The 26618-nt window shown below is 36.8% G+C and overlaps 1 protein-coding gene across 2 annotated transcripts in view; it reads left to right on the plus strand.

Moving 5' to 3' along the window:
* LOC134671999 (thrombospondin type-1 domain-containing protein 4-like) overlaps positions 1-26618 on the plus strand; it is a 101465-nt gene that overhangs the window by 19063 nt on the left and 55784 nt on the right. The window contains exons 2-4 of one of the 2 annotated variants that reach the window (XM_063529897.1): positions 15412-15595; positions 23385-23451; positions 24435-24538. In XM_063529897.1, the coding sequence (XP_063385967.1) occupies positions 15558-15595; positions 23385-23451; positions 24435-24538 (209 nt within the window). In that variant the 5' untranslated portion in view covers positions 15412-15557. Of the gene's footprint in view, positions 1-15403; positions 15596-23384; positions 23452-24434; positions 24539-26618 lie in introns of those variants that run through there. The other variant, XM_063529896.1, reaches the window with a different exon arrangement.

The raw sequence follows: 26618 nt of genomic DNA on the forward strand, positions 1-26618 counted from the left end.
TGTCTTATTTAGAGCTTAAATACATTTTTCAACGTATTTTTTCTACCTTTATTTACAGTAGTAACTAGTAACTGTTTAAATGAAATCAATTAATTAAGTGTTAACTTGAAAACTTGATTCCATTTAGAAAGGTACAATGTTTGGTCAGGGGAAAGATGTTAAGACTAAAAACAGTAGAACCGCTTTGATTACAAAGTAAAGCAAGCATCAATGGGCGGCCGCATTCCAGATTAATGGCGATAGATAGTGCATCCAGTGGTATTCTTCAAGTATACCTATGCTGGGGCACATCGACATGTTTAATTACATCTCGTGACATGGCATGCAGTTTTGTGAAGAATAGCGTTATTTATTACCAGTAAAAAGTTATGACTTCCGAAACGCGTTTAAAACTCGAGTTTTACGAAATAATGATTTATTTATAAGGTAGATACAAATATTAAAAATAAAAAGAATACAAAAGAATACACAAAATGTACACATAAAATCACAAACTAACAAATATCCTTACATATATTACTTAAAACTACCTTAAAACTACCTAACCTAAAACCCGTTGCAAAAAAATAAATAAATAAATGTTGCGTAAATAAATATGATTCTCTTTTAAAATAAAAATAAACTAACTATCATATAAGGTAGAAGTTGATATATAGGATACCCACATGGAATCGGAACGTTTATTGGTAAAAGCAATGTTATTTTACATATGCGATACGTCAGGAACGACATACAACGTAGAGATAGTTACCTACAATATTACGATTTTGCAAACGTTTCTTAGCAAACTCTATTGTTCGTTACATGCTATTTAGATAGGTAGTATTCTGGTTTTATGTATTTACCTGCATTTTTAACTTACCGTTAAACATATATTAATGTATCACGATTTATGAAAATACAAGAAACCGAATGCCGTCGTCTTAACAAAACTTAACTCTCAAATACCTTATTTTAGGTACGCTCATATAACATTTCACCAGTGAAAGTTCGCTACCAACAATTTTCAAATCCGCAAAATATGCTGTCATAAAACCTAACCTAAAACGCGGATGTCTAAATTTCAAAGCGAGTTACACACTTGCGGTTACTTTTCCTGACCACCATTGTATTCCTATAACTTAACTAAGTGTAGACTTTATATTAACCAATGTTCGACTCATGCCAGCAGCAAACGGGGCAGTAGGTATTGGCTAAACATACCTTTTGCATCTCTTTCTCTTATTTGGAAAACGTATGAAGAGTTGCAATCATTCATATTTCGTCATAAAAAAAACACGTGCATTGCTTACGTCAAACCACAACAAAACTTTGATTATGAATCTGTGACACCGAGAACCTGGTCATCAAATTGTGATAGTGAAAATTACCGAAAATTATGTTGCGTTAATTAATTTTTTTGGATTAATATTTTACAAATGTAGTATTATAGAAAAAATATTCTCTGGTTCGTATCAGGCGAAAGTTTAACTGCGGTTAAGCGAGCCGAATAACGATGCAGAAAGCGAGCGTGTGTCACTACCTTTACTAGCTAGAAGGTGAAGTGCGGTTACAGCTAAACCACAACGATATAATAGAGAAAACAAGCGATAACAAACTCTAAATCAATGTATTAAGGGCTTTGACGTTCGCACAAACTATTGTGGCTTTTGTAAAGGATGGTGATAGCACTATAGGCAGACAAAAGTCCAAAGTGCCTACAGATTTTATAGACGTTTGAGATACTTTTTAATGAAAAAGATGTTCTTGTATGGCATAATGTGCCATTTTATTTAATGGAGGTTCTTAATGAATTTACCACTGAAATAATAGGGACATGACCATAAAATTGCACGGTTTCAGCTTTACATACATATGTTAGTACCTAGCTATGTACCTCATCATCATCATCATCTCAGCCATAAGACGTCCACTGCTGAACATAGGCCTCCCCCTTTTGGGGGGTGTATGCCATAATCGCCACGCTTGGCAGGCGGGTTGGCGATCGCAGTCGAGTACACCGAATTTGAGGGACGCTGCTGCCCGTCCACCGGTGGTCTTGGACGTAGTTTAAGGACATACCCGGGTCCGCTATGGCTCCGCATAGCTATGTACCTACACATTTCTTTTCAAGAAAGTAATTTAAAAAATACTGATAGTTGTTGACGACAAGCGACTTAGCACAAGTTTCCCAACAATTTTTCGGTTTAATATTTTCGCCTACTTTTACCAAGACTAAATCCAGTAGGTAGGTAAGTAGTAGTAGTAGTTTAAGTTTAAGTAATAGTAGTTTAAGTAGTTTAAATCTTTAAGCTATATACACTTAATGTATAGTTCACACTATGCACCGAAATCTGTCAAATGGGTCACTATATCGAGTAGGGTCAAAGGTCACTGACCTTCCTAACTCCGCTAATAAGCCCTAACGTGCATCATGCCTCTAATTCAAGCTGTTTGGGTAAACGGTTATGGTCTCACCGGATATTTAAAACCCCCAAAGTAGGAAATAATTTTACGCAAAAAACAACTTAATGTTTTGAAACGTAGGATTGAAATTGGAACGAATGAAATGGGCGAGAGAAGGCAAAGAAAGTTGCAGTTGCTACATGTGCAATCATCACACTTTGTCGGGTACTGTTGAAAAGAATGTTGCATAAAATGATTGTCAAAGTTGGATATAAAGTAAGCTACACGGTAATAAGGTTACTTTACTTTGTTAGTAAAAAAAATATTGAGTCATAATTATTTAATAATATATATTTACACAAGTTGTGATAACGTATTTATTCCATCCAGAATAAGGAGCTCTTCAAGCCAACCAAATTCAATCCACATCTAACGAAAAAAAATCGACAACAAAATAAAAAATCGGCTCAGAAAGACGCTGATGAGAAACTCCTAAAGAGGCTTAGAGAAATCTTTTGAACGCCAATTATTCAAAATTACTTAACATTGATAATTAGAATATCTGTACTAAATCAATATTTACTATGACGAGCGTGACTCAGTGGATCCTATCCCTAATTCAAGGATAACTTTCTCTTTAATTTATCAATTTGATTAAATATTTGTATTAGAGATAGGTACTTTGTATGATCATAACAAAATGTTGAAGTAGTTTTTGACAATATTAAGCAATTAGTGATGTTGGATAGCATAATATGCTAGTTTAATACCAAGGCCCAAGGCTACAGGCAAGCAAATTGACTAGTCTCTGCAATAAAAAAAATATGTTCATAATATATTTTAGAGATGGTAAAATAACATTGTAAATAGGTAATATGGTTTTAGAACATTCCGAACTTATAGTTCCAATCGTTTATAATAGCTCCATTTATGTTCTAAAGAGACACCAATCACAGTGAAAATATCTGGCTATGATTTCTAATACCTTAATTATAGAGGCATGTTCAGATATTACTGAGCACTTTTGCATATATCTGATTGCCACTGTACTTCATTTCTTCCTACCATCGATATGGGTCATGCGATGCCCACAAATTACGCATTGTCCTCAACTTTCATTACCATATCCTTCTTATCTAAATCGAGTCCTAAACCCAGGATAGTGTTTTGTTTACAAGAGTTCGTTAAGTTTAAGTGGGAAACCTATATATTGGGGGTTAATGGATGTGGGCGAAATAGGACATTGGGACAATAAAATGTTATCGGGAAATAACGGGTGCTTTGTCGACGGTAATGAAGAGTGCTGGACCACCATGCGTGGGTCTAATGATGTTCGACTAGTTATTGTGAAGTATTGGTGGAATGCGTTAAGGAGTCGCTTTGGAACCAACTGATAGTTCTTTGTAATTTTTATTAACCGACTGCTAAAAAAATGTGTTAACTTCTAGATTGTTGTATTCTAATATTCCTAAAGTGTCACCTAATCTAATTCACCAATACACAAACAAGCGCATTAATGTAAGATTTAAATGGTTTTGGACATGTTTTGGAAGTGATATAAAAACAATATATTGTACGTAAGCGAGTCTGAATTTAAATTTTTTAGTAGGAACTAGGAACTGTTTGTATATGTTAGAAAAAAGTAAAAGTAAGTAAGTTCAGTAAGTTATTAATTTGATGTATGTGCTGATGAAAATTTAATAAGCTTTAATTATTGTTTTGGCCTTTAATTAAATAATTGTTCTTGTTTACCGGTAAGGTTTGGCGGCTTGGGGACTTGAAATGTTTCAGATGTCGCTTTGCCGGCATTCCTGTCCTCCATCCATAGCACGTCCGGTCTCGCAGGTAAAATTCTGAAAGCCTCCACGGCTACAAACTGCGAGATCGCGTGTTTGGATGAGGCCACGAATGCTTGGCTGGCTGGACCGAGCCCAAGCTTGCCATCCAAACCAACACAACAAAGGGCATGGGACACAATAGCCTGCGTTGCCACTCTGAACTCTCTCGTGGCAACATCTTCAGGAAAAGACCGCGCGAGGCTTTTAGCCGTGTCAAAACCAGAATCGGGCCACTGGCTTCACGCCTATCCCTCGCCCAACGCGGGGACTTTAATTGACCCGGGTACCTTGCGCATAGCCGCTGGTCTCCGGCTCGGAATCGACATATGCACAGACCACACTTGCGCTTCTTGTGGGGCCCAAGTGGACCGGCTTGGCCACCATGGCCTTTCCTGCTCCTCGGGCGCCGGCCGCCTGTCTCGCCACGCTGCCCTCAACGACATCCTCAGAAGGGCTCTTGTCAGTGCCGGCGTCCCCGCAGCTCTGGAGCCCCGGATCGCGCGGGACGATGGCAAGCGCCCAGACGGGATGTCGTTAATCCCATGGAGAATGGGCCGCGCGCTGGTGTGGGACGCTACCTGCGCCGACACGTTGGCGGCGTCCTACATCCAAGCAACGAGCAGAAATGCCGGGGCAGCGGCGGACGCCCGAGAGCGAGCGAAGGCCCATAAATACAGCTGTCTCGGCGCCAACTACGAGTTCGTAGCTTTTGGCGTCGAGACACTCGGACCGTGGGGTAGAGGAGCGCGTGGGCTCCTTAAGGAGCTAGGTAAGCGGTTAAGGGAGGCAACAGGGGACTCTCGCGCGGGCAGCTTTCTCGCGCAAAGGATTGCTATCGCTATACAGCGCGGGAATGCTGCCTGCGCGATGGGCACCTTGCCGAGGGGCCTAGGCTTAGATGGTAGGTTTTAGGGATTTTTATTTTTTTGTTAGGTTTAGTTTTAGTTAATTTATTTTTTAGGCACTTGTATTAAGTTTGTTATATAATTGTTCTTGTGTTTTACAGCTTTTTAGAACTTTAAAAATTAGGTATTCGATGTCTATCAGGTAATAGATTTTCCATCACAAACCGTTAGCTTTAGTCGTAGCAAAATTTTGCATATTTAATATCCAAGCATTTCTTACCTGTCTTCGAAGATATTTTAAGCTCTTCCTACCTTTAGCCTCTAACAAAAAGCTTCATACTATATTTAGTTATAAACGCAATACGTTTTAGGTAAATTACGCAAGTCTGACAACACCCGGGAAGTGAATAATTTACAGAGGCCATTGAATTTGTCAAATGCGTTTCCGAGTCTTGAGATGCTGAGTATTTTAACTTATTATAAATCTGTGTTCAAATTGTTCAAACAAATTACTCGACATCAACTAAGCCTTATGACGTGAATATATGTATTACATCATTTTAGATCCTGTAATCAGTGTTAAAAAGTTATGAAGATATGTAAGTATATTAAGTTGATTTGCACACTGCATGCTCGTATCAACAAGTGTCAACCATTAAAACAAGTAGAGTCCGTCTAAGTTAACTCTGCACTGATTTGAGTGGAACAAAGTGAAGCAGTGTCATATTTTCATAGAAAATTGATATTAATGGCATTTCCATACTTTGACATCAATGGTGAAATTCCTACACGTTGTCGTTGCAAATGTCACGCAGAGTTATTTTAGTCCGAGTCTTTAAACATTCAGCATAATCTTCGACTTTATTGGAGTCGGTTATGACACAATAGCGTAAATAGTACATTATTGTCGAGGCTCGGAAGTAGCTACTTGCAGGCTGAGGATTCGTTTTAAACGGACGACCTTGGGAGTCCGTTTAACTGAATCCGAAGCCAGCAAGTAGCCTTCCAGCCGAGTCATATATAGTGCTTTTCTCAAAAATGGTGCAAGAAATATAAATATCACAGAAATATTTTACAAAAGCAACGTTCTTACATATATATTTTGACAGAAAAAAACCCTTGCCGCCTTTTTATTTTTTTTAATAAAAAATAGAAGTGTATTTTTCTGCCAAAAATACGCCAACCTATTTGAGACATCTAAATAGTCGCGGTACTATTCATCTGTTTGGCTGTTTAATGGGCCTGTGCCTTCATTTGATATGGTAATTTCAACTTTTAAAAAGTTTGGAACTCGACAAATAATGGAATTTGTATGCAACATTATCGGCGTGAAGTTAGCAGCCTAAAGTTATCTGCCTATGATAACCCGACCAAATAAAGAAGTCTCGTTTTATAAATTAAACAAAACAGTAAAATATACGGTTTCAAGGTCAGGGACAAACTTAAAAAGCAAATAATGATTTTTCTGATGTCCTGGCTAAATGTGTGAAATAAAATAGGAAAAATATTGCAACAATTACATAGGCAGCTAACTTCACAAAATGCAGCCTTACAAATACGATCAATTTTCTACATGAAGCTGTCTAGATTACACTTTGTGTTTGGTACCATTAGAACCGCCTTGTAACCAGTTGTAAACGAGGTAAGTTTCGTAAATTTTGAAAGAAAATGACTAGCCCAAACTGACTGAAAAAACATATCTGCCTAAGTAAAGATGTCAATTTTCTGGAATTTCCACATGAAGCTGTCTAGATTACACTTTGTAGTTAGTACCATTAGAACCGCCTTGTTACCAGTTATAAACGAGGTTAGTTTCATAAACTTTCAAAGAAAACTACTAGCCCAAACTGACTGAAAATACATATCTGCCTAAGTAAAAATGTCAATTTTCTGGAATTTGTAAGGCTGCATTTTGCTTTGCATTTTGCAAAGCTGTGGTCACGGAGAGTCTTTCCGTGACCACAGCTGATGCAACTCAGCTGAAACGTCGGAATTAAAGGTAAAAACAATGAAATTATATCGCGGTAGACCCGTTTGTGTAATCAGATATGTATTTTCAGTCAGTTTGGGCTAGTAGTTTTCTTTGAAAGTTTATGAAACTTACTTCGTTTATAACTGGTAACATGGCGGTTCTAATGGTAATAACTACAAAGTGTAATCTAGACACCTTCATGTGGAAATTCCAGAAAATTGACATTTTTACTTAGGCAGATATGTATTTTCAGTCAGTTTGGGCTAGTAGTTTTCTTTGAAAGTTTATGAAACTTACTTCGTTTGTAACTAGTAACAAGGTGGTTCTAATGGTACTAACTACAAAGTGTAATCTAGACAGCTTCATGTGGACATTCCAGAAAATTTTCATTTTTACTTAGGCAGATATGTATTTTCAGTCAGTTTGGGCTAGTAGTTTTCTTTGAAAGTTTATGAAACTTACCTCGTTTATAACTGGTAACAAGGCAGTTCTAATGGTACTAACTACAAAGTGTAATCTAGACAGCTTCATGTGGAAATTCCAGAAAATTGTCATCTTTACTTAGGCAGATATGTATTTTCAGTCAGTTTGGGCTAGTAGTTTTCTTTGAAATTTTATGAAACTTACTTCGTTTTTAACTGGTAACAAGGCGGTTCTAATGGTAATAACTACAAAGTGTAATCTAGACAGCTTCATGTGGAAATTCCAGAAAATTTACATCTTTACTTAGGCAGATATGTATTTTCAGTCAGTTTGTGCTAGTAGTTTTCTTTGAAAGTTTATGAAACTTACCTCGTTTATAACTAGTAACAAGGCGGTTCTAATGGTACTAACTACAAAGTGTAATCTAGACACCTTCATGTGGAAATTCCAGAAAATTGTCATTTTTACTTAGGCAGATATGTATTTTCAGTCAGTTTGGGCTAGTAGTTTTCTTTGAAAGTTTATGAAACTTACCTCGTTTATAACTGGTAACAAGGTGGTTCTAATGGTAATAACTACAAAGTGTAATCTAGGCAGCTTCATGTGTAGGCAGATATGTATTTTCAGTCAGTTTGGGCTAGTAGTTTTCTTTGAAAGTTTATGAAACTTACCTCGTTTATAACTGGTAACAAGGCGGTTCTAATGGTAATAACTACAAAGTGTAATCTAGGCAGCTTCATGTGTAGGCAGATATATATTTTCAGTCAGTTTGGGCTAGTAGATTTCTTTGAAAGTTTATGAAACTTACCTCGTTTATAACTAGTAACAAGGCGGTTCTAATGGTACTAACTACAAAGTGTAATCTAGACACCTTCATGTGGAAATTCCCGAAAATTGTCATTTTTACTTAAGCAGATATGTATTTTCAGTCAGTTTGGGCTAGTAGTTTTCTTTCAGTTTATGAAACTTACCTCGTTTATAACTGGTAATAAGGCGGTTTCAATGGTAATAACTACAAAGTGTAATCTAGACACCTTCATGTGGAAATTCCAGAAAATTGACATTTTTACTTAGGCAGATATGTATTTTCAGTCAGTTTGGGCTAGTAGTTTTCTTTGAAAGTTTATGAAACTTACCTCGTTTATAACTGGTAAGCAGGCGGTTCTAATTGTACTAAACACAAAGTGTAATCTAGACACCTTCATGTGGAAATTCCAGAAAATTGACATTTTTACTTAGGCAGATATGTATTTTCAGTCAGTTTGGGCTAGTAGTTTTCTTTGAAAGTTTATGAAACTTACTTCGTTTGTAACTAGTAACAAGGTGGTTCTAATGGTACTAACTACAAAGTGTAATCTAGACAGCTTCATGTGGACATTCCAGAAAATTTTCATTTTTACTTAGGCAGATATGTATTTTCAGTCAGTTTGGGCTAGTAGTTTTCTTTGAAAGTTTATGAAACTTACCTCGTTTATAACTGGTAACAAGGCGGTTCTAATGGTACTAACCACAAAGTGTAATCTAGACACCTTCATGTGGAAATTCCAGTAAATTGTCATTTTTACTTAGGCAGATATGTATTTTCAGTCAGTTTGGGCTAGTAGTTTTCTTTGAAATTTTATGAAACTTACTTCGTTTTTAACTGGTAACAAGGCGGTTCTAATGGTAATAACTACAAAGTGTAATCTAGACAGCTTCATGTGGAAATTCCAGAAAATTGACACCTTTACTTAGGCAGATATGAATTTTCAGTCAGTGTGGGCTAGTAGTTTTCTTTGAAAGTTTATGAAACTTACCTCGTTTATAACTGGTAAGAAGGCGGTTCTAATTGTACTAAACACAAAGTGTAATCTAGACACCTTCATGTGGAAATTCCAGAAAATTGACATTTTTACTTAGGCAGATATGTATTTTCAGTCAGTTTTGGCTAGTAGTTTTCTTTGAAAGTTTATGAAACTTACTTCGTTTATAACTGGTAACAAGGCGGTTCTAATGGTAATAACTACAAAGTGTAATCTAGACAGCTTCATGTGGAAATTCCAGAAAATTTACATCTTTACTTAGGCAGATATGTATTTTCAGTCAGTTTGGGCTAGTAGTTTTCTTTGAAAGTTTATGAAACTTACCTTGTTTATAACTGGTAACAAGGCGGTTCTAATGGTACTAACTACAAAGTGTAATCTAGACAGCTTCATGTGGAAATTCCAGAAAATTGTCATCTTTACTTAGGCAGATATGTATTTTCAGTCAGTTTGGGCTAGTAGTTTTCTTTGAAAGTTTATGAAACTTACTTTGTTTATAACTGGTAATAAGGCGGTTCTAATGGTAATAACTACAAAGTGTAATCTAGACAGCTTCATGTGGAAATTCCAGAAAATTGACATCTTTACTTAGGCAGATATGAATTTTCAGTCAGTTTGGGCTAGTAGTTTTCTTTGAAAGTTTATGAAACTTACCTCGTTTATAACTGGTAACAAGGCGGTTCTAATTGTACTAAACAAAAAGTGTAATCTAGACACCTTCATGTGGAAATTCCATAAAATTATCATTTTTACTTAGGCAGACATGTATTTTCAGTCAGTTTGGGATAGTAGTTTTCTTTGAAAGTTTATGAAACTTACTTCGTTTATAACTGGTAACAAGGCGGTTCTAATGGTAATAACTGCAAAGTGTAATCTAGACAGCTTCATTTGGAAATTTCAGAAAATTGTCATCTTTACTTAGGCAGATATGTATTTTCAGCCAGTTTGGGCTAGTAGTTTTCTTTGAAAGTTTATGAAACTTACCTCGTTTATAACTGGTAAGAAGGCGGTTCTAATTGTACTAAATACAAAGTGTAATCTAGACACCTTCATGTGGAAATTCCAGTAAATTGTCATTTTTACTTAGGCAGATATGTATTTTCAGTCAGTTTGGGCTAGTAGTTTTCTTTCAAAGTTTATGAAACTTACCTCGTTTATAACTGGTAACAAGGCGGTTCTAATGGTTCCAAACACAATGTGTAATCTAGACAGCTTCATGTGGAAATTGGTTCGTATTTGTAAGGATGTAATTTTGTGAAGTTAGCTGCCTATGTTATTGTTGCAATATTTTCACATTTTATCTCACACATTTGGCTAGGACATCAGAAAAGTCATTATTTGCTTATTGAAGTTTATCCTTGACCTTGAAATGGTATATTTTACTGTTTTGTATAATTCATAAATCTCGACTTCTTTATTTGGCCGGGTTATCTTAGGCAGCTTACTTTAGGCTGCTAACTTCACACTCGTTGCAACATTGCAGTCCCAAAATCGAGACTGCAATGTTTTTAACTTTTTAATTTTTGTCTGACCATAAACTACGCGCTTCGCGACCAATTTTTTAGACGGCAAAGTCGACTTTGCCGTCCATTTTTGAGAAAAATAAATGAAATACTAGCTTATATGTAACTAGTTTTACTTATACTAACTACCACCCAGGGATGCCCAGATAGAAGTCCACTTGACCAACTCCATTTCTGACCTCATTATTTATATAAGATGCCTTAAACATTGGTGCGCCAGGAATGTTAATAAAGACGCCTATTCCAAGGTGCTGTATTCATGAACCCAGTAAAACAAAGGCTTAACTCACTACGAACTTCTTAGGCAGTTACGCCCTTGTCTTACTAATAAGCTATGTGTCTACTGATGACTGTGACGCCATCATTAAAAATAATAAATAGGGTACTAATGAATTGCCCATTATCTATTTAGGAGAGCACACGAATTCGCTTTTAAATTTAATAGTTTCTTAACTCGGCCTTAAAATATTCTAGATTCTTATTGTGTAAGGTTTAAATGAGAATGTATATCATTGATACTTTGAGCCCACGTTAGTAGGGAAGGAACGTAATAAAAAAATACAAACACTACTCATTACTATAGGTACCTACCTACTCTGGCGAACCCACTTTGTCAGTTAAAAAAGGCGAATTTCAAAAAATTATAAATATAATTATCGTAGCTTTGAATGAATGATCGTGAATTTACAAAGTTGTGATTGCTGTGAAGTCAATGAATGTAACAATACATCCCTTAAGCTCCATGAAAAATAGTCCAAACCATACTCACAAATAATCAACTGGATCAAAGTCAAATAAATACAAATATCAATCATCAGAGCGGTCTCTCTAAGAATTAGAGGAACGAGAAGAAGGATAGAAAGATTTGGATCAGAAGACGGCTGTGGAATACCCATCCTTGAAGATTAGATTTCACTTCTTTCTACCGCACAACTGTTTTTTAAATACGTTTAAAATTAAATTATTTAATGTAATAAATGTGTTTATAAAAATAAATGAATGTAAGGTATTCACAAACCCTCTATTACAAAGACGTTAATAGTTATTTGTTTTACGAGGGGGCAAAGTTGTTGTTTAACCCCTCGTGCTAATATTGATACCCGAGCAAGCGAAAGATTCCAAAATTGAACCACGAGCGTAGCGAGTGGTTCGAGAAATGGAATCTTGAGCGTTGCAAGGGTTTTAAAGCACGAGGGTTAAACAAAATTTGCCCCCGAGTGAAACACAAAATTTTTCACCATACCAACCCTAAGCAAATATTAAATGTAAAATATCAAACAAAATCAAACCAAATCAAATCCAAATGAATGTTATTAAATATTTATCATCCAAAGTCATCATTTAAATCTCAATTCTACCAACAAACATAACAAAACAACTCAAAATTTGCATTTGATTACTTTGCCTCACATGTGAATAAAATGCAACTTTGCTATTAGTTTTTGAAGTGCAAAGTTAGCCTTTCCGAGCTGGTGTGGTGAAAAGATAATTTTCATACTTTAAGGAGGTGCTTGGCTTCTCCGATATGTATATCTGATGGTGACTGTATATCTCTGTCGCCTTATCTCTCTTTCTCTCTCGACATTTCGCATACCAACCAAACAATAGATGACGATGAAAGTGTTTAAAATCATTGAATGATAAATGATTTCGTAAACGAAATCGACAGCTGATCAATTTGCTGGCCGCATAAGCTTTTATTAGCAATAAAAAAATTATTGCCAATTCTACAACTTCAGCAGATATATTTGAAAGATAGGGATGTTCACAAATATTCTGAGCATGATTTAATTGTCAAGGTGTCAAGTGGATTCCTGAAGCAAAGTGCATACCTTATTCATACCTATAGCGTAGCGAAAATTTTTGATAAGTGGTATGGTTTGACATAATAGACATTGTCAATGTTTCTTGTAAATGGTTCTTATTCGGGTTCTCCGTCTATTTTACAATTTGCAGCTCCACTAGGGTTACCTACCTACCCACATGAAATTTTTTTAAATTCAATTTGTCTTATGGCATCACGCTCATGGCGCATTCAGCCACACGAGTTAAAATTCGTCGTCTATGAAAAGCTCAAATGAACGTTGAAATTATTAGTTTATTTTCCTTTTTAAAACTTGCCTGACCAAAAGGTTGTGTGCAAAAATAATGCATGTCGTTTTCGGTAAAAATCGCGTCGTATGTACCGTAAGCATTCCACTTAAATAGGTTGGTTATTCAAGCAAATCTTGTCAGTAGTAAAAAGGCGGCAAATTTAATAAATGTAGACGCGAAGGGTTAACGTCCCATAAAAATTTTAAATTTCGCGCCTTTTTCTACTGACAAGATTTGCTTGACCAACTATATGCCAAAAATCGTTAATCAATCACCACCGATTCATTGTTGAATGATCAAGCGATACCTAAGCCTAACCAGCCAGCTTCAGTTTCCTGGCATTATTAATAAAATTATAACCTGCTCGAGCACACGTTAGAAGCCATGTCGTCCAGTCTGCTAAAGGCAACATACACGGGCGTACGGGCGCGCACGCCCTTCGTGGCCAAACGCGGGGAATCCGAAATCAAAAAAAGTTTTGAAACTTTTAGCGGCAAAACTGGCTAAAGTTTTAGGTTAGGTTGTGTTTATTGATTTTTTTTAAACTTAGAACTGTGAAAATAGTATTTATTTTTGATATCTTAGCGTGTTCCTTGAACTTTAAGGACTTATTAATTTGGCTCGATTGAGGTAAGTTTTATAAAGCATTGCAGTTTTTCGTTCAAGATCTACATATATACTAGTATTATTATGTTTCCTATCGTAAAAACAGTTGCAGTACAATGACTCTTAAATATGTAAGAAGTACCTATAATAGAAACATTATGATGCATAGGTAAGTACCTACTTATAACAATGTAATCTCAATATTATGAGTTTGACCCTATTCACACAAATAAATTAATATTTGATTTATGGATTTTATGTGCTTTACTTATTAAATAATTGTGCGGTCTTGAATAAGCATGTATTGGAAATGCGTGAGAAAAGTAGGTTTATAATCTAGCTACATTGGTAACATTACGAAACTTCATACATATATACATCTTACATTAAATAATTGTATACTTCATAAAAATCGTACCCGCGACATACCTTAGTTCATCGTACATTATTAAGGTAACCATTAGGCAATATTTTTCATATTTTTGTTTAGGTAAAGAAAAATATAAAAGCTTCAAGGAACCTATATTTCATCTTATACGACAGTATAATCCACGAGTCATTAGATCAACTCAATGAATATGCGTTCTTTTGACGTGCGTGTCAGTAGCGTTGCGTTCGCGCATTATTTACTTTACTAATGTAGACAACTCAAGTGTTACAGCGATTTGCTGCGGCTGTACAGACATGTCTGGCTCTGATGTTAACATCTCTGGGCGAGCTTTAAGCAATTTAAGCATCTGGACGAGATTGGCTTAATAAGTGGCGTACTTATTCGAAGAGAGGCCTATGATCAGCCCTGCAGCGAGCGATATCAGGCTGATACGATAACGATGATGGTTCTTTAAAAAAAAGTACTTCACTCATTCTAATTCGCATATTTAATTCCCATCAATCAAGATTCCCACCCAGTTTATCAACGTTTAAAAGCCAATTTCGACAATTAGATAAAGTTGGCTCAAATCAAGTTACTAACGGCCGTGTTTACTTAACTGCCTGCTCCAGTTATGCAGTGAGTCAGTTCTCACGTTGTTCGTGTAGGTACGGTTTCTTATCTAGCCAAGTAGCTTGGGCAATTTTGTTACATCATTTTGAAATATCTCCCGAGGTATCCGGGATACCGGGATAGATGTGTGAGTTGCGAGAAAGTTCCAAAAAAATGGAATAAAACTCGAAAATTTAAGGAAAGTTTTGGAAATGGACAATTTTGATTCCTATACATAAATATAAGAAGTTTCCGGAGTATTACCAGGTGGAAATTTTCCAATTTTGGAAACTTCCCGGTGGCTAATCAGTATGTATCCTTTCCCTAAATCAAAGAAGATCAGACGGGTATCTATTCGTAGAATGCCTAGGCTATGAGAGTTTGGCGTTTGTGGAAATTCTAAGGCTGCTAGAATGAATGCTAACGAGTAATACATACCTCATAACGTAAAAAAATCCTGACTTTTGTTGGCCCTTGGCCCCTGGGTCCAGATCGACAATCGAAAGGTGACGTATTGCTAGGATGCCGAGTGGATATCATCGGTACCTTTTACTTTTACGAGAAACACAACTTGAACACTCACGATTTTTGGTTCGAGTGCGGATAGTTCAATAAACTCGGGCAGCTATAACTGTATCTTTAGGTATTTAAATAAATGTAAACAAAATCTACCCTCAACTCAAATGGTTTCTTAAGCAAGATATGAAAACATTACATGATCAAATAATGTAGGTTAAAGTCAAGTCGTTCAGTGACTGATCCAGGTGGTTTTGTATTTGATTGGATAACCAATAACTTACAAATTAAAAATTTACAAATTGTTTGTTTACTTTTATTTAAATTCCTAAAGATACAGACTATAGAAGATGTTAATGTCAAACTGGAGCCAAACTTTCTTCGAGTACATTAGCGCTGAATCTAAAATCGTTTCCTTGTTACAGGATATGTTAGCAGACTCCAGAAGCGTACAACCCGCCGAAATGTGTTGACGTCAACCAACAATGATCCGTGGGGTGACGTGAACATGGCTCGCTATGTCTACCTCCAGAAGATTGGAGGACAGAGAGTGCAGAGAAGATAACGAGTGATGATGAAAATGGAGAGGTTGCGGATGGAGATCCTTTGGTACGTGAATTCTTTATTCTTTACTATTTGTCACTGGATTTATATGCTTTCGGAAAAATCAATGTAAAAACTACTAAATTTAATGGCATTGTTTGTGTATTAACATTACAGTTTTAGTGAAAGCACTTTCCACAGCTGTACAATAAAACTGCGCTGAAGAGAAAGAGAGTGGTGGAAAATGAAATTCATGTAAACTTACTGTTCCCTAGTAACAGCGGAATAGCTCAATACCCAATAAATCAACTCGTACGCATGCATTTTACGAGCTGCGGCATAGACTGCCTCCGTTAGAGTCTGTATTATAAAGTAGCTTAAACACAAAGCCTCGCATTACCAGAGATAAGTGCTTTAATCCTAAGATACACCGATAATTCGCTTTTTACTGATTCTTTCCTTGCAAATGCGAATTTTAATGTGATTTTTGCAAATTAGGTATTAAAGGGACTCAAAGAATGCCATAAACTTACTCAATCTTTTATGAGACATGCCAACATTACATATTTTACGGTTTAATTTGCTGGAAATGCCTGCAAACGGTTCTTCTAATTATGACACGCGCATACGTAAAATACGTAACTGCATGGTAACAACCACGCAGTTACGTTTGAGTGAATTATGAGCAAATAAAGAAAAAATGCACTTTTAGAAAAAAAATCAGGAACAACTAGGTATATCTTAATACATAATTTGATAAACAATTCTTGCACAAATACTAAAAATTTAAAAATTCTTTCTACTCGTTTAAATAAGCAGAATTATCAAAAACATGATACCGACGATCACGCGCACTTACAGCCATCTCGCTTGACGCTTACGTTCATTAAGAGTGAGAGAAGAACCTGAATCTACGGGGGCTTAAAAGACGATAAAACATGCTCTATCTAATGGGGCATAGCATCAGCTTTACGAGCTGCGCGTACGCGGTACTATCTGATTTTAACGGCAACAGGTACACATTCTCGTTTGAAACAGGAAGCCCGCCAAAAATGCCTAAACATAACCTAATTATAAACAAATTTGGACTTTTAACACATGGTTATTTATTTATGGCTCCTAGGTAATTTACAGGCCGCTGGAATTTATAGTCCGCAAGATATTTGTTTAAATATAAAGGTCTTTTTTTGTATAAACGATTTCGTACACCTACTTGGATAACCTTAGAAAGTGTAGGTACTTACAAAATTACTATACTTACTCTGTATCTTTAGGTATTTAAATAAAAGGGAACATAATATACTCAAATGGCTCCTTTAGCCAGTTGAAGGTGGATGAAAACATTACACGATCAAATAATGTAGGTTAAAGTCAGGTCGTTCAGTGACAGATCCAGGCGGTTTTTGTATTTGGTTGGTTAACCAATAAATGTTATAACTACCCGAAAATGTACAAATTGTTTACTTTTATTTAAATATACCTAAAGATACAGAGTATAGTTGACAACAGTAGCAAAAAATCTTGGAAACGGAGCTGTTTCAATATTGTTCTTTAACTATCAAACCTTGAGTCTCTTTGACGCAAACATAAAATCCGTTATTTTTGTAGACCTGACAAAATGCGCTTTCCAAAAAGTTATTTATTCTTAAAATCATGTCAACGAAATGCGCGTCCAGACCGGACAAACATAAACATCGTAATGAGGTAAACAATGCAAGTACTTACTAATTTGAAGCCGTGCCGTAGAACGAGACAAGTTAATAATAGAGACTGTTTATTTCCATTTATTAGAGCTGGGTTCCTCGTCTTCGTTGTATTTAGAAAATGTCACGTCAGCATGTTTCAATCGAGGTACATTGACATATCTACCCTCTGCATCATCTATGCAGTACACATAGATCATAGATGTACCTATAGTTAGTAGAGATAAGGTTTTGTTATTCTGAAGACAGTAAATAATCTCATAATCTAACGTTTCATACAATAATGCGATTTGTTCTCTATAGATGCAGTGCAGGACTGAGAACTCGCAAATAATTATATTAGTAGTGCTTCTAAAACAAAAAAAGAAATGTGCGTGGCTATGTAAGTATCAGTATTATATTCTTTGGTAAGTATAGTTTGATAGTCTAAGATTTTCTTGTCTGTGGTTTGACATTTGTCCATGATAAATATTTTTTCAAACGGTAACTTTTTTCTTGCTACTTGAGACTCCTTGGAGAGTAAAAGTAAACAAAAATTATACGGCCCATTCATGACACGCGCTGAGTCGGGACAAAAAATAGGGTCAAGTGGATCCTAGTGTGAATAAACTTCTGTTTGTATAACGGTGTTTAATAAAATTCTAAACGAAATCCAAATTATGACGTCTGTTTTAGAATAAACGAAATCCAAATTATGACGTCTGTTTTAGAATATATGCCTTTGTAAAGTATAAATAGGTACGTCTAACCTAACCTAACCTAACTAGAAAACAGTTGAATCGATTTTGCCTTTTTGATAATCTGTATAAGTATACAATTAGAAACTAATAGGTAAGTAGAACCGCGTTGGCATGCTTCAGGCCGCGTAGCCAAGATGCCGATCGCTTACGCTCCGTAGCGATCGACACGCAACTGTCACTGTCGCACTAATATGGAAGTGTGTTAGAGAGACATGATGGTTTTCGTTGTCGAAGCGATAGCGATTGTAACCTTGGCTAGGCCGGCTGACTCGCTATCTTGCGTCTAACTTGTGCGCATACTTATACCCTAAACTAAATGATCAATTAATAATTGTGATCAACTCTAATAGCGGTAACTGTACATTTTAAACGCACTGCGGTAATTGGACGCAATGTGTAATGTGTGAAAGAAATAACATTTTGACGAGTTTTTTTTAATTATTCAACTACTAAACAATAATTGTCGTACCAAAAACTGAAGAAAATGAGGTTAACGGTTTCATATTTTATTATTAGGTATATCGATTGGAAACCTACAGAAACGAAAAAAAAACAATTCAGTGAAAAATATGTTTACTCTAGAATGTGTCACTGTCCACTTATAACACAATAAGATCAAATCTACTGACTTTATTGTTTCCAACCATTGTGATAAACTCGTGAGAAAACCGCGATAAAATTGTCAGGACTAAAATGGACAAAATAGATCTGCTCGTTCGAGCCATACGTTCTTACGGGAGCGCTTGATATGCATCTCATCCCATTCGTGCACCATATACATAGAGCAAGTAACTTATGTTACACATTTACCGCATAGATTATCAGTATCACTTTTAGATACCGCATTGTGAAGGGTTTTCAAAGACTGATGGTTACCACACATAAGCGCTTAAGTAACTATACTCCGCTAGCAGCAACGCTGCGTAACAACCCGCATATTTATAAGTCCAACGTGCCATGCTTACCCTGTTGTCTAGCTCACTTGTAATTTACACGCGTAGTTAACAGTAGTATACTCGTACTACCCAGTCACAAAAATCTGAAAGGTACGAGAAGAGGCATCGATACCTAGGAAATTGATTCATTGGACTTGCTGGAGAAAGATGTCACGAAAAATACTAAGGGCTATGCAACGTGACTATAAATACTCTGACAATAATATTCGACTAAGAAGAAGAGACTCGTACAAAATCTGTACGTAATGTGTGGTAACGGCTAGTCCTCTTCATTGTTAATCTTTGTTCTTAAGTATATTGCAGATGTTAAAATGACAGTTTTATTGTGGCAATTTCTGTAATTTTAGTACAAAAGTACTAGGATTGGGTAGAAAATTGGCCAACCGACTTATCATTTCAGTATATGGGACATAAAAATGCAGCTGAGGTAACATTCAAGGTATTTGACTTACGTGTAGACCTATAGGTACATATGTACCGTTTCTCATTGAGATAATCAATATACGTATTAAGACAGCAACTATGGATTTCATACTATCGGTCACTGTGATAAGGTACGAAATATTATAGGGAGATCTAATCCCTTGACCGAACAATCGCCTGCGCTCGCGGCGTTCCAGTTAAGAAAACATTGTCTTAATCCTTGCAACCGAGCGGCTACCTGCAAGGCGTTCAAACGAGTATCGCCCTAAGAACCATCTAGCGTGTGAGTATCTCTGCTTACTACACTTCTACCGCGTGCCTCAACATAAATCCTCTTAGCACAATTGACATGTTTATCTTTTCGTAAGCAAAGCTATATCTAACTGCTAATTACCTTAGTTTATTTTCAATGGCTTCTTTGTTTGTGCGCCTGTTGATACGTGGATTCTAAACGCGATGTGAAAAGCTACACATTTAAAGGGCTGTATAAGTTTCGTAATACGGAAAGGTATTTCGTACAGGATATGATGAAATGTTCGAACGGGAATAATATTGGATGAGCAATTCACGAGTTAACCTAGTCTAGATACTAAAAAGTAATATTAAATCGAAAATGTATGGTTAGGTATGGGTGTTTGTTTGTACCTATTCATATTTCTATCTCTCTATCTATGTCTAATCTATGTTTTTCAAACCCAAATGATTTGCTTCGTATATGCAGTCACGTTTGAATAATCTTGCAAAGCAACAGTAATTAGAGTTAGTATTTTTTTTGCATATTTAAAAAAAATGCGATTCATATGATAGCTTTATTACCTTATGTTATGCTAATATGGGCTAAGCTAATTGCAACACGGTTTTATAATTATAATTAGTAAAATGTTTGTGAATGAGAGCTTTATTTTATAACTAAAAGAGTCAACCATAGAAAAATAAATGAATGATAATCGCAGGCGTCAATAAATAAGAAATTCTCATAGGACAGAGAGAGTGAAGTGATTTTAACATAAAAGTAACGGCTATCGGCACTTTATAAACCACTTAAGATGTTCATTAGAGCGTTCCTCGGTCGTTTGATCGTTTTAATGCAGCAGTGGACGCACTCGGTTGTCGAAAATGTAACATCTTCAAACATCTAATGGATGTTGGATTACGCAATCTGCAGCGGTCCAGGGTTGTCACTCTGGAATGAGGTTGGCCGATCGAAGTATTTTACAGATGGCGCTAGCAAAGGTATATTCTAATCCTACGAATACTGTCAAATTAATTTTTTGTATGGAATTTTACGGCCTGTTTAAGCCAAATCTTATGTATTGCAATTGCCAATCCCATTTGTTTTAGATTCAGTGAGTCCTCATGAAAAAGTGGTGGCAGAGTTTTTTATTTGGTACTTATGTACAGAATTTTATTAGCTTACCGATAGCTAAAGCCTGCATCTACAAAAATATTAAGAAGCGAAGTACCAAATCTGTGCACTGGTGAGAACATAGCATGATAAGAATAAGAATAAGAATAAGAGATGTTTATTAGCACTAATAACTAATAACACAAAACTAAAATTCTATTACATAAATATTTGTGCCAAAAGGTCCTCACTCAGCTAATTGTCACGTTGTGTATCCTAGGACACACAACGTGACGCTGATTTTCAGTGAGGCCTACTTATGATGAATATGATACACTTAATAAATGCACTCTGTTTCAAAAAAATTAACATCTTCCTACATTTAAATGGAGTTGTGAGCTTGTGCAAGTTTTGACACTATGTAGGAGAGCTAGTTAAGGGTTGTCACCAGAGCTCGGATAGGGTGAGCTATTTGCCTTATATATGACATAAGACATGTCAAATTATAAGGCAAATAGCTCACCCTATCCGAGCTCTGGTTGTCACTCATGTAGAAATCTGAGGATTTTGCAATATAATAGAATGGTCGATAACACTTAATGCTCTTGGTTTTCGGAAATGGAGCGTCTTCAAATGTAGATTGCAGAGTGGCGTTTTATGTGGGTAGATATACTCTAGGAACGAATTTCGTAAGAGCACTTTTGAAGTGCCGATTGGTGGAACTCGAGGTAAATATCATTGCAGTATTTTTGAAATCTATTCCTATTTCCTTGTATTTAACGATTTTTCGGAATAAAGGATAAATCTTTTTTTACCTATCCAAATGCCCACATTCCAAACTTAGCGTACATACCCTTTTATAGAAAATTAAGGTTTTTATTTTATTCCTCTTTAAGTCAGCCCTAAATTCAGAAGGCAAGTATGGAATGTAAAGCAAATTGAGACTAGCTCAGTTCCACTGTTAGCACCCACGATACTAGATAATATACAAACATGTTATCAAAAGGAAGAGGCGGGGAGGGAGAATAAATGAACATCGCAAACAATGTGAATAAGAATAAACAATAGGAAGGTAGTAAACCTGCATATTATTAATGTCCCCAAATATCTGTCTTATACAAGTATAGGTTATACAAGTACTTATTATAGCTTGAATACCGTCCAACTTATAATAAAACACATAAAACCATTTTTGTTCTAAATTTAATGAGGATTAATTCTGTCCTTGACACTTTTTTGATATCTATTATAGTTTTCGTGAGAATGCCAAAAAACCACCAACGGGGACACATTTCAAGGTGGGGGGGGGGGGGTCGAGCGTCAGGTGGAGGGAGGGGGAGAGTGGTGCATTTTAAACAGTACACCTAGATGTATCACGTCACATAGGTTTGAAAACTATATTAATTTGTTTCATTTTCCCATACATTGATTACATAGAATAACTCAGCTATACTGCCGTTGACTACTTTTGTTGACAACTGATGGTCTCATTAGATTCGATTAAGATTTGGTTTAAAAAGTTATGGCCGGAGACTGAAAACCAGTGAATGATGGACAAATTTACGGGGTCTAAGGGGTTAACTTGGGTTACGATTAAACAACTATGTATTAAACACCTACCTATGTGTTTGAAGTCTTACCCAAGACAGCAATTTATCCACTTTTAAATGTATTCTAAGCTTAATAGCATCGTTCGTATTCGCAGACGTTTCAGCTGGTTAAAAATTAAATTATGTATTAGCCTCTAGCCGCCCATACGTCAAACCTTGCCAAGCAAAATGAAACTTTGATTTTGTCAACACAAAGTTCAAATTAGAATGAAACAGGAGACCTTTTTATAGGTCTCTGGGCGGCTAGAGGTTAGATACCATAAAATGGAAGCGTCAAGTGTATTGCCATTTTTGTCATAAATAGCTACCAATATTGAAATGCTCTAAATTTAACGCTTCTAATGAAGTCAATATACTGTTCTCTCGGGAGTCCTACGGCTCGGGTGTTATTTACCTGCCTTTTGTGACTGATCCGTCAACAGATTGTTAACAAACGCCTCTCCGTGTTTAACCGAAGATTTGAGTGCTTGTTACTCGGGTTAAGTGGTTGTTGTTGGCTCATTACCTGTGGCTTGAGTGTACAATCAGCAACTGAGGAAAATGTGCTGTTAAAAGCTGACCCGCTCTTATGGTTAAGATTTTAGGGGTGAGTTCTGAATGGCGGATGGAGGTATATTTGTTAACTTGTACCCTGTACGGTCGGCAACTACCAAGGTACTTAAATAACGAGCTCGCTCTTAAGCTTTAAGTTATACTGGCGATTTCAGAATCATAGATGGAGACACTTTAGTTGCGTGCTGTAGAAACAAATTGTCCGTGGATAGAGGAGATTATATTGTCACGACAGCAATCCTGAAGCTTTGTCGGTGATCAATTAAGGTACTTACCTAGTTATCGGGATGAAAGATTCCTACTACTTCTGCTTAGACTTTTGTTTATTAGGGCTAGTAAGGACATTGCTAGTTACTTAATTATTCCTAAATTTGTATTCGAGCTACCGAGTTCACGTTTCCTACCTTGAGGAGACAATTACACGACATGGGTCGAGATGTAGCCATAAGGTCTCCCGAGCTACTAGTTTTTCTAGAGCTGCTGTGTTATAAAGCGGTTTTTAAATGTATGTTTTATTTTCTTTCAGGGTTGCTGCTATCATTCAGTTTGCAATGTGTACCACAGCAACAAACGATATCTCGACCTCAGCACAGGTGACAACACAATTTTTTATTTCACTTTTAAAGATCATTACGGAACTCATTATGTATTACCTTCAAATTTCTCTTTAGCCCCATTTAGGCGGTTTAAGAACTATGGTATTTGGTCCATCGACTGAATTCATTGTACAGTCGCCATCAGATATATCGGAACGGTCAAGGCGCTCACAAATATCTGAGCACGCCTCTATTGTCAAGGCGATAGAGTGCGCGTTCAGATATTGTGAACACCATGGCCGCGGCGATATATCTGATGGTGACTGTGCTTGTAGTAAATTTAGCAATGTATCGAATATTCCATGTAAGTTCTTGAACCGTTTAAATGGGGCTTTAAAAATCACCTCATGGTGCTCGCTTGCTGCGAGCTTTGCGGATACTGCCAAATCTTGTTTAGTTAATTCAGTACAGAATTATATTTTCTTGACACCTAGATGCAATAATAGAAACTTAAGACAACAACAACATTATCAAAAACTTGTAAATACATAGTAGCCTAATGATAACATTCCATTTCTAACCGCAGCTGCACTAGCGGTATTGAACGCGTCGCTGTCATTGTCAATTTCCATAGTAAAATGAACAGTAATGCAGCTGTCGTTGGAAATGGACCGTCACCTTTAGGGTAACATTCTATTTCTAACCGCAGCTGCATTACTGTCAATTTTACTATGGAAATTGACAATGACAGCGACGCGTTCAGTACCGGTAGTGCAGCTGCGGTTAGAAATGGAATGTTACCATTAAAGTGACATTCCATTTCCAACTGCAGCTGCAATACTGTTCATTTTCTATGGAAATTGACAATGACAGCGACGCGTTTCCATAGTAAAATGAACAGTATTGTAAAGTAACCATAATAAAGTAACAGTCACTCTTTTGCCTTGTTGCCTCCAAACCTCGATGGGGTGACATCTATTTCGCGTGGTTTCTCATGCATTTAGAAGACTCATGGTAAATTATGTTGTTGGTTGTTTCAGTCGGACCCCGGCGCATACGCGTGGAGCGCGTGGGGTGCTTGGAGCCCCTGTTCAAGGACCTGCGGCGGTGGCGTAGCCGTACAAAAGCGAGAGTGCTTGCCCAGGTATAGTCCACAACAACCTACTTTTCAAAACGGGACCCTATTACTAAGACTTCACTGTCCGTCCGTCCGTCCGTCCGTCCGTCCGTCCGTCCGTCCGTCCGTCCGTCTGTCTGTCACCAGGCTGTATCTCGCGAACCGTGATAGCTAGACAGTTGAAATTTTCACAGATGATGTATTTCTGTTGCCGCTATAACAACAAATACTAAAATCAGAATAAAATAAAGATTTAAGTGGGGCTCCCATACAGCAAACGTGATTTTTGACCAAAGTTAAGTAACGTCGGGCGTGGTCAGTACTTGGGTGGGTGACTGTTTTGTTTTTGCATGTTTTTCCGTTTTTTTTTTGCTTTATGGTACGGAACCTTCGTGCGCGAGTCCGACTCGCACTTTCCCGGTTTTTTATATTAAAGGAAAAATATAAAAATGTACACCTTGACAAGAGCACTTGCGACCATTGGAACACCGGTCCAATCTCTTCTGCCAACTGATCTCCGGAGGCTTACCAGTGGGCCTACCGCGAACCACGTTCGACGTGTTGCCTCCCTGTCACACTAACGTACGAATTTACAAGTGCGACAGAGAGGCAACTCGTCGAACGTGGTTCGCGGTAGGCCATCAGGTGTGTGTAATGAAAGAACATTCTTACGGGAACATGCTCTCATAATAATTGTGGGCGGCCAAAATCACTATTCGGGCCGTCTCTAATACTCTAGTATGCAGTGCTATCAAACACGCGCATATGATGTAGGTATAGGTAGTATAGAGTCCCGGAGTGGGTTCCGAAGGGTTAATAGCCAATTTATTACCACATTTAACATCTATTGCAACCTAAACACGCAAATCTAACGATTAACACGTCTGAGAACAAATATGTACAAATCTGACGTTCGTATGCACATTACAAACTTATCAATGCGGATGACAGAGCCAGCAACTTAAACATTGTTTCCAAACATAATACCTTTGCCACTGGCAAAAATAACTTTGCGGATCCGGTGTACAAAGCTAACGTTGCAAGAACATAACTTAGCGGTTTTCTTAGATGGCGGCGCCTCGGATCAGGAATGTCATTGCCATTGCTTGCCTAGCATGGGAAAATCTATATTACAGCGCTCTCTGAAGAAGGCAATTGATAATCTAAGTGACCTTGAACACGCCAACGCCACGCCAGCTGACTTTCATAATAAAACTACTTTTCATCGACCGAAAATATTTTCATTTTATCAATATTTTCTTGCATGAGCGGTGAGACTATAATTTTTAACTACATTTTTTATTCAATAATTTTACGGATTATGGCTTGGACTTAGCTACCCCACAGATTTTGCAACGACAAGTGTCAGCATTAGTGTCTACTATTATGAAAATATGTATAACGGGTTTTGATATTATACCTACAACAGCCACGACATTGACATAAATCACACTCTTAAAGCGCATTAATATAAAAAAAAAAACTTTTTAATTTAAGAGCTGAATATAGGTACCTATATACCCTTCAGGATCACATTACACTGGATTGAGAAGATCTTGATTCCCCGCACACGAGCAACTAAAAGTTCTCGGCCAGTTCGGTAAAGTTTGAGACACGATAATCACATGCTCATTAGGGCCCATCGACATATGATGTGCGTCAATCAGCGCACAATCGCTTGTTACTACGGCGCTACGGGGTTTCCATTACCTTCGTTTAGCGGGTAAAAGGCTGCATGTTTGACCTTTGCACTGAGGGCTTTTATATTTTACGGTTTTTAGTCGGGTTCCGAACTATGCCAACTATTTTCTGCCTTGGTGGACGCAGGACGTTAATGTTACATACTGACTGTGTCAGCAATGCTGCTGGAGTATTGTTGCAGCGTTGCAGCAGCTAGAAACTGGCGATGTCACTGTCCATCTTCTTGACAAAATGAGTGACGAATCGAACGTTCTAATAGTGATAGCAATGCTGGAATGTCAACATCGCAATTTTGTTAAATTTTATTGGCCTTTGGTTTGAAAATTTGTGATAGAATTGAGAAACAATTTGTGACTACGAGTACCTTAACACTAATTTCCAAAAATATTCATCAAAAATTTCATTA

Source organism: Cydia fagiglandana, chromosome 16, assembly GCF_963556715.1.
Source record: "Cydia fagiglandana chromosome 16, ilCydFagi1.1, whole genome shotgun sequence".
Lineage (NCBI taxonomy): Eukaryota > Metazoa > Arthropoda > Insecta > Lepidoptera > Tortricidae > Cydia > Cydia fagiglandana.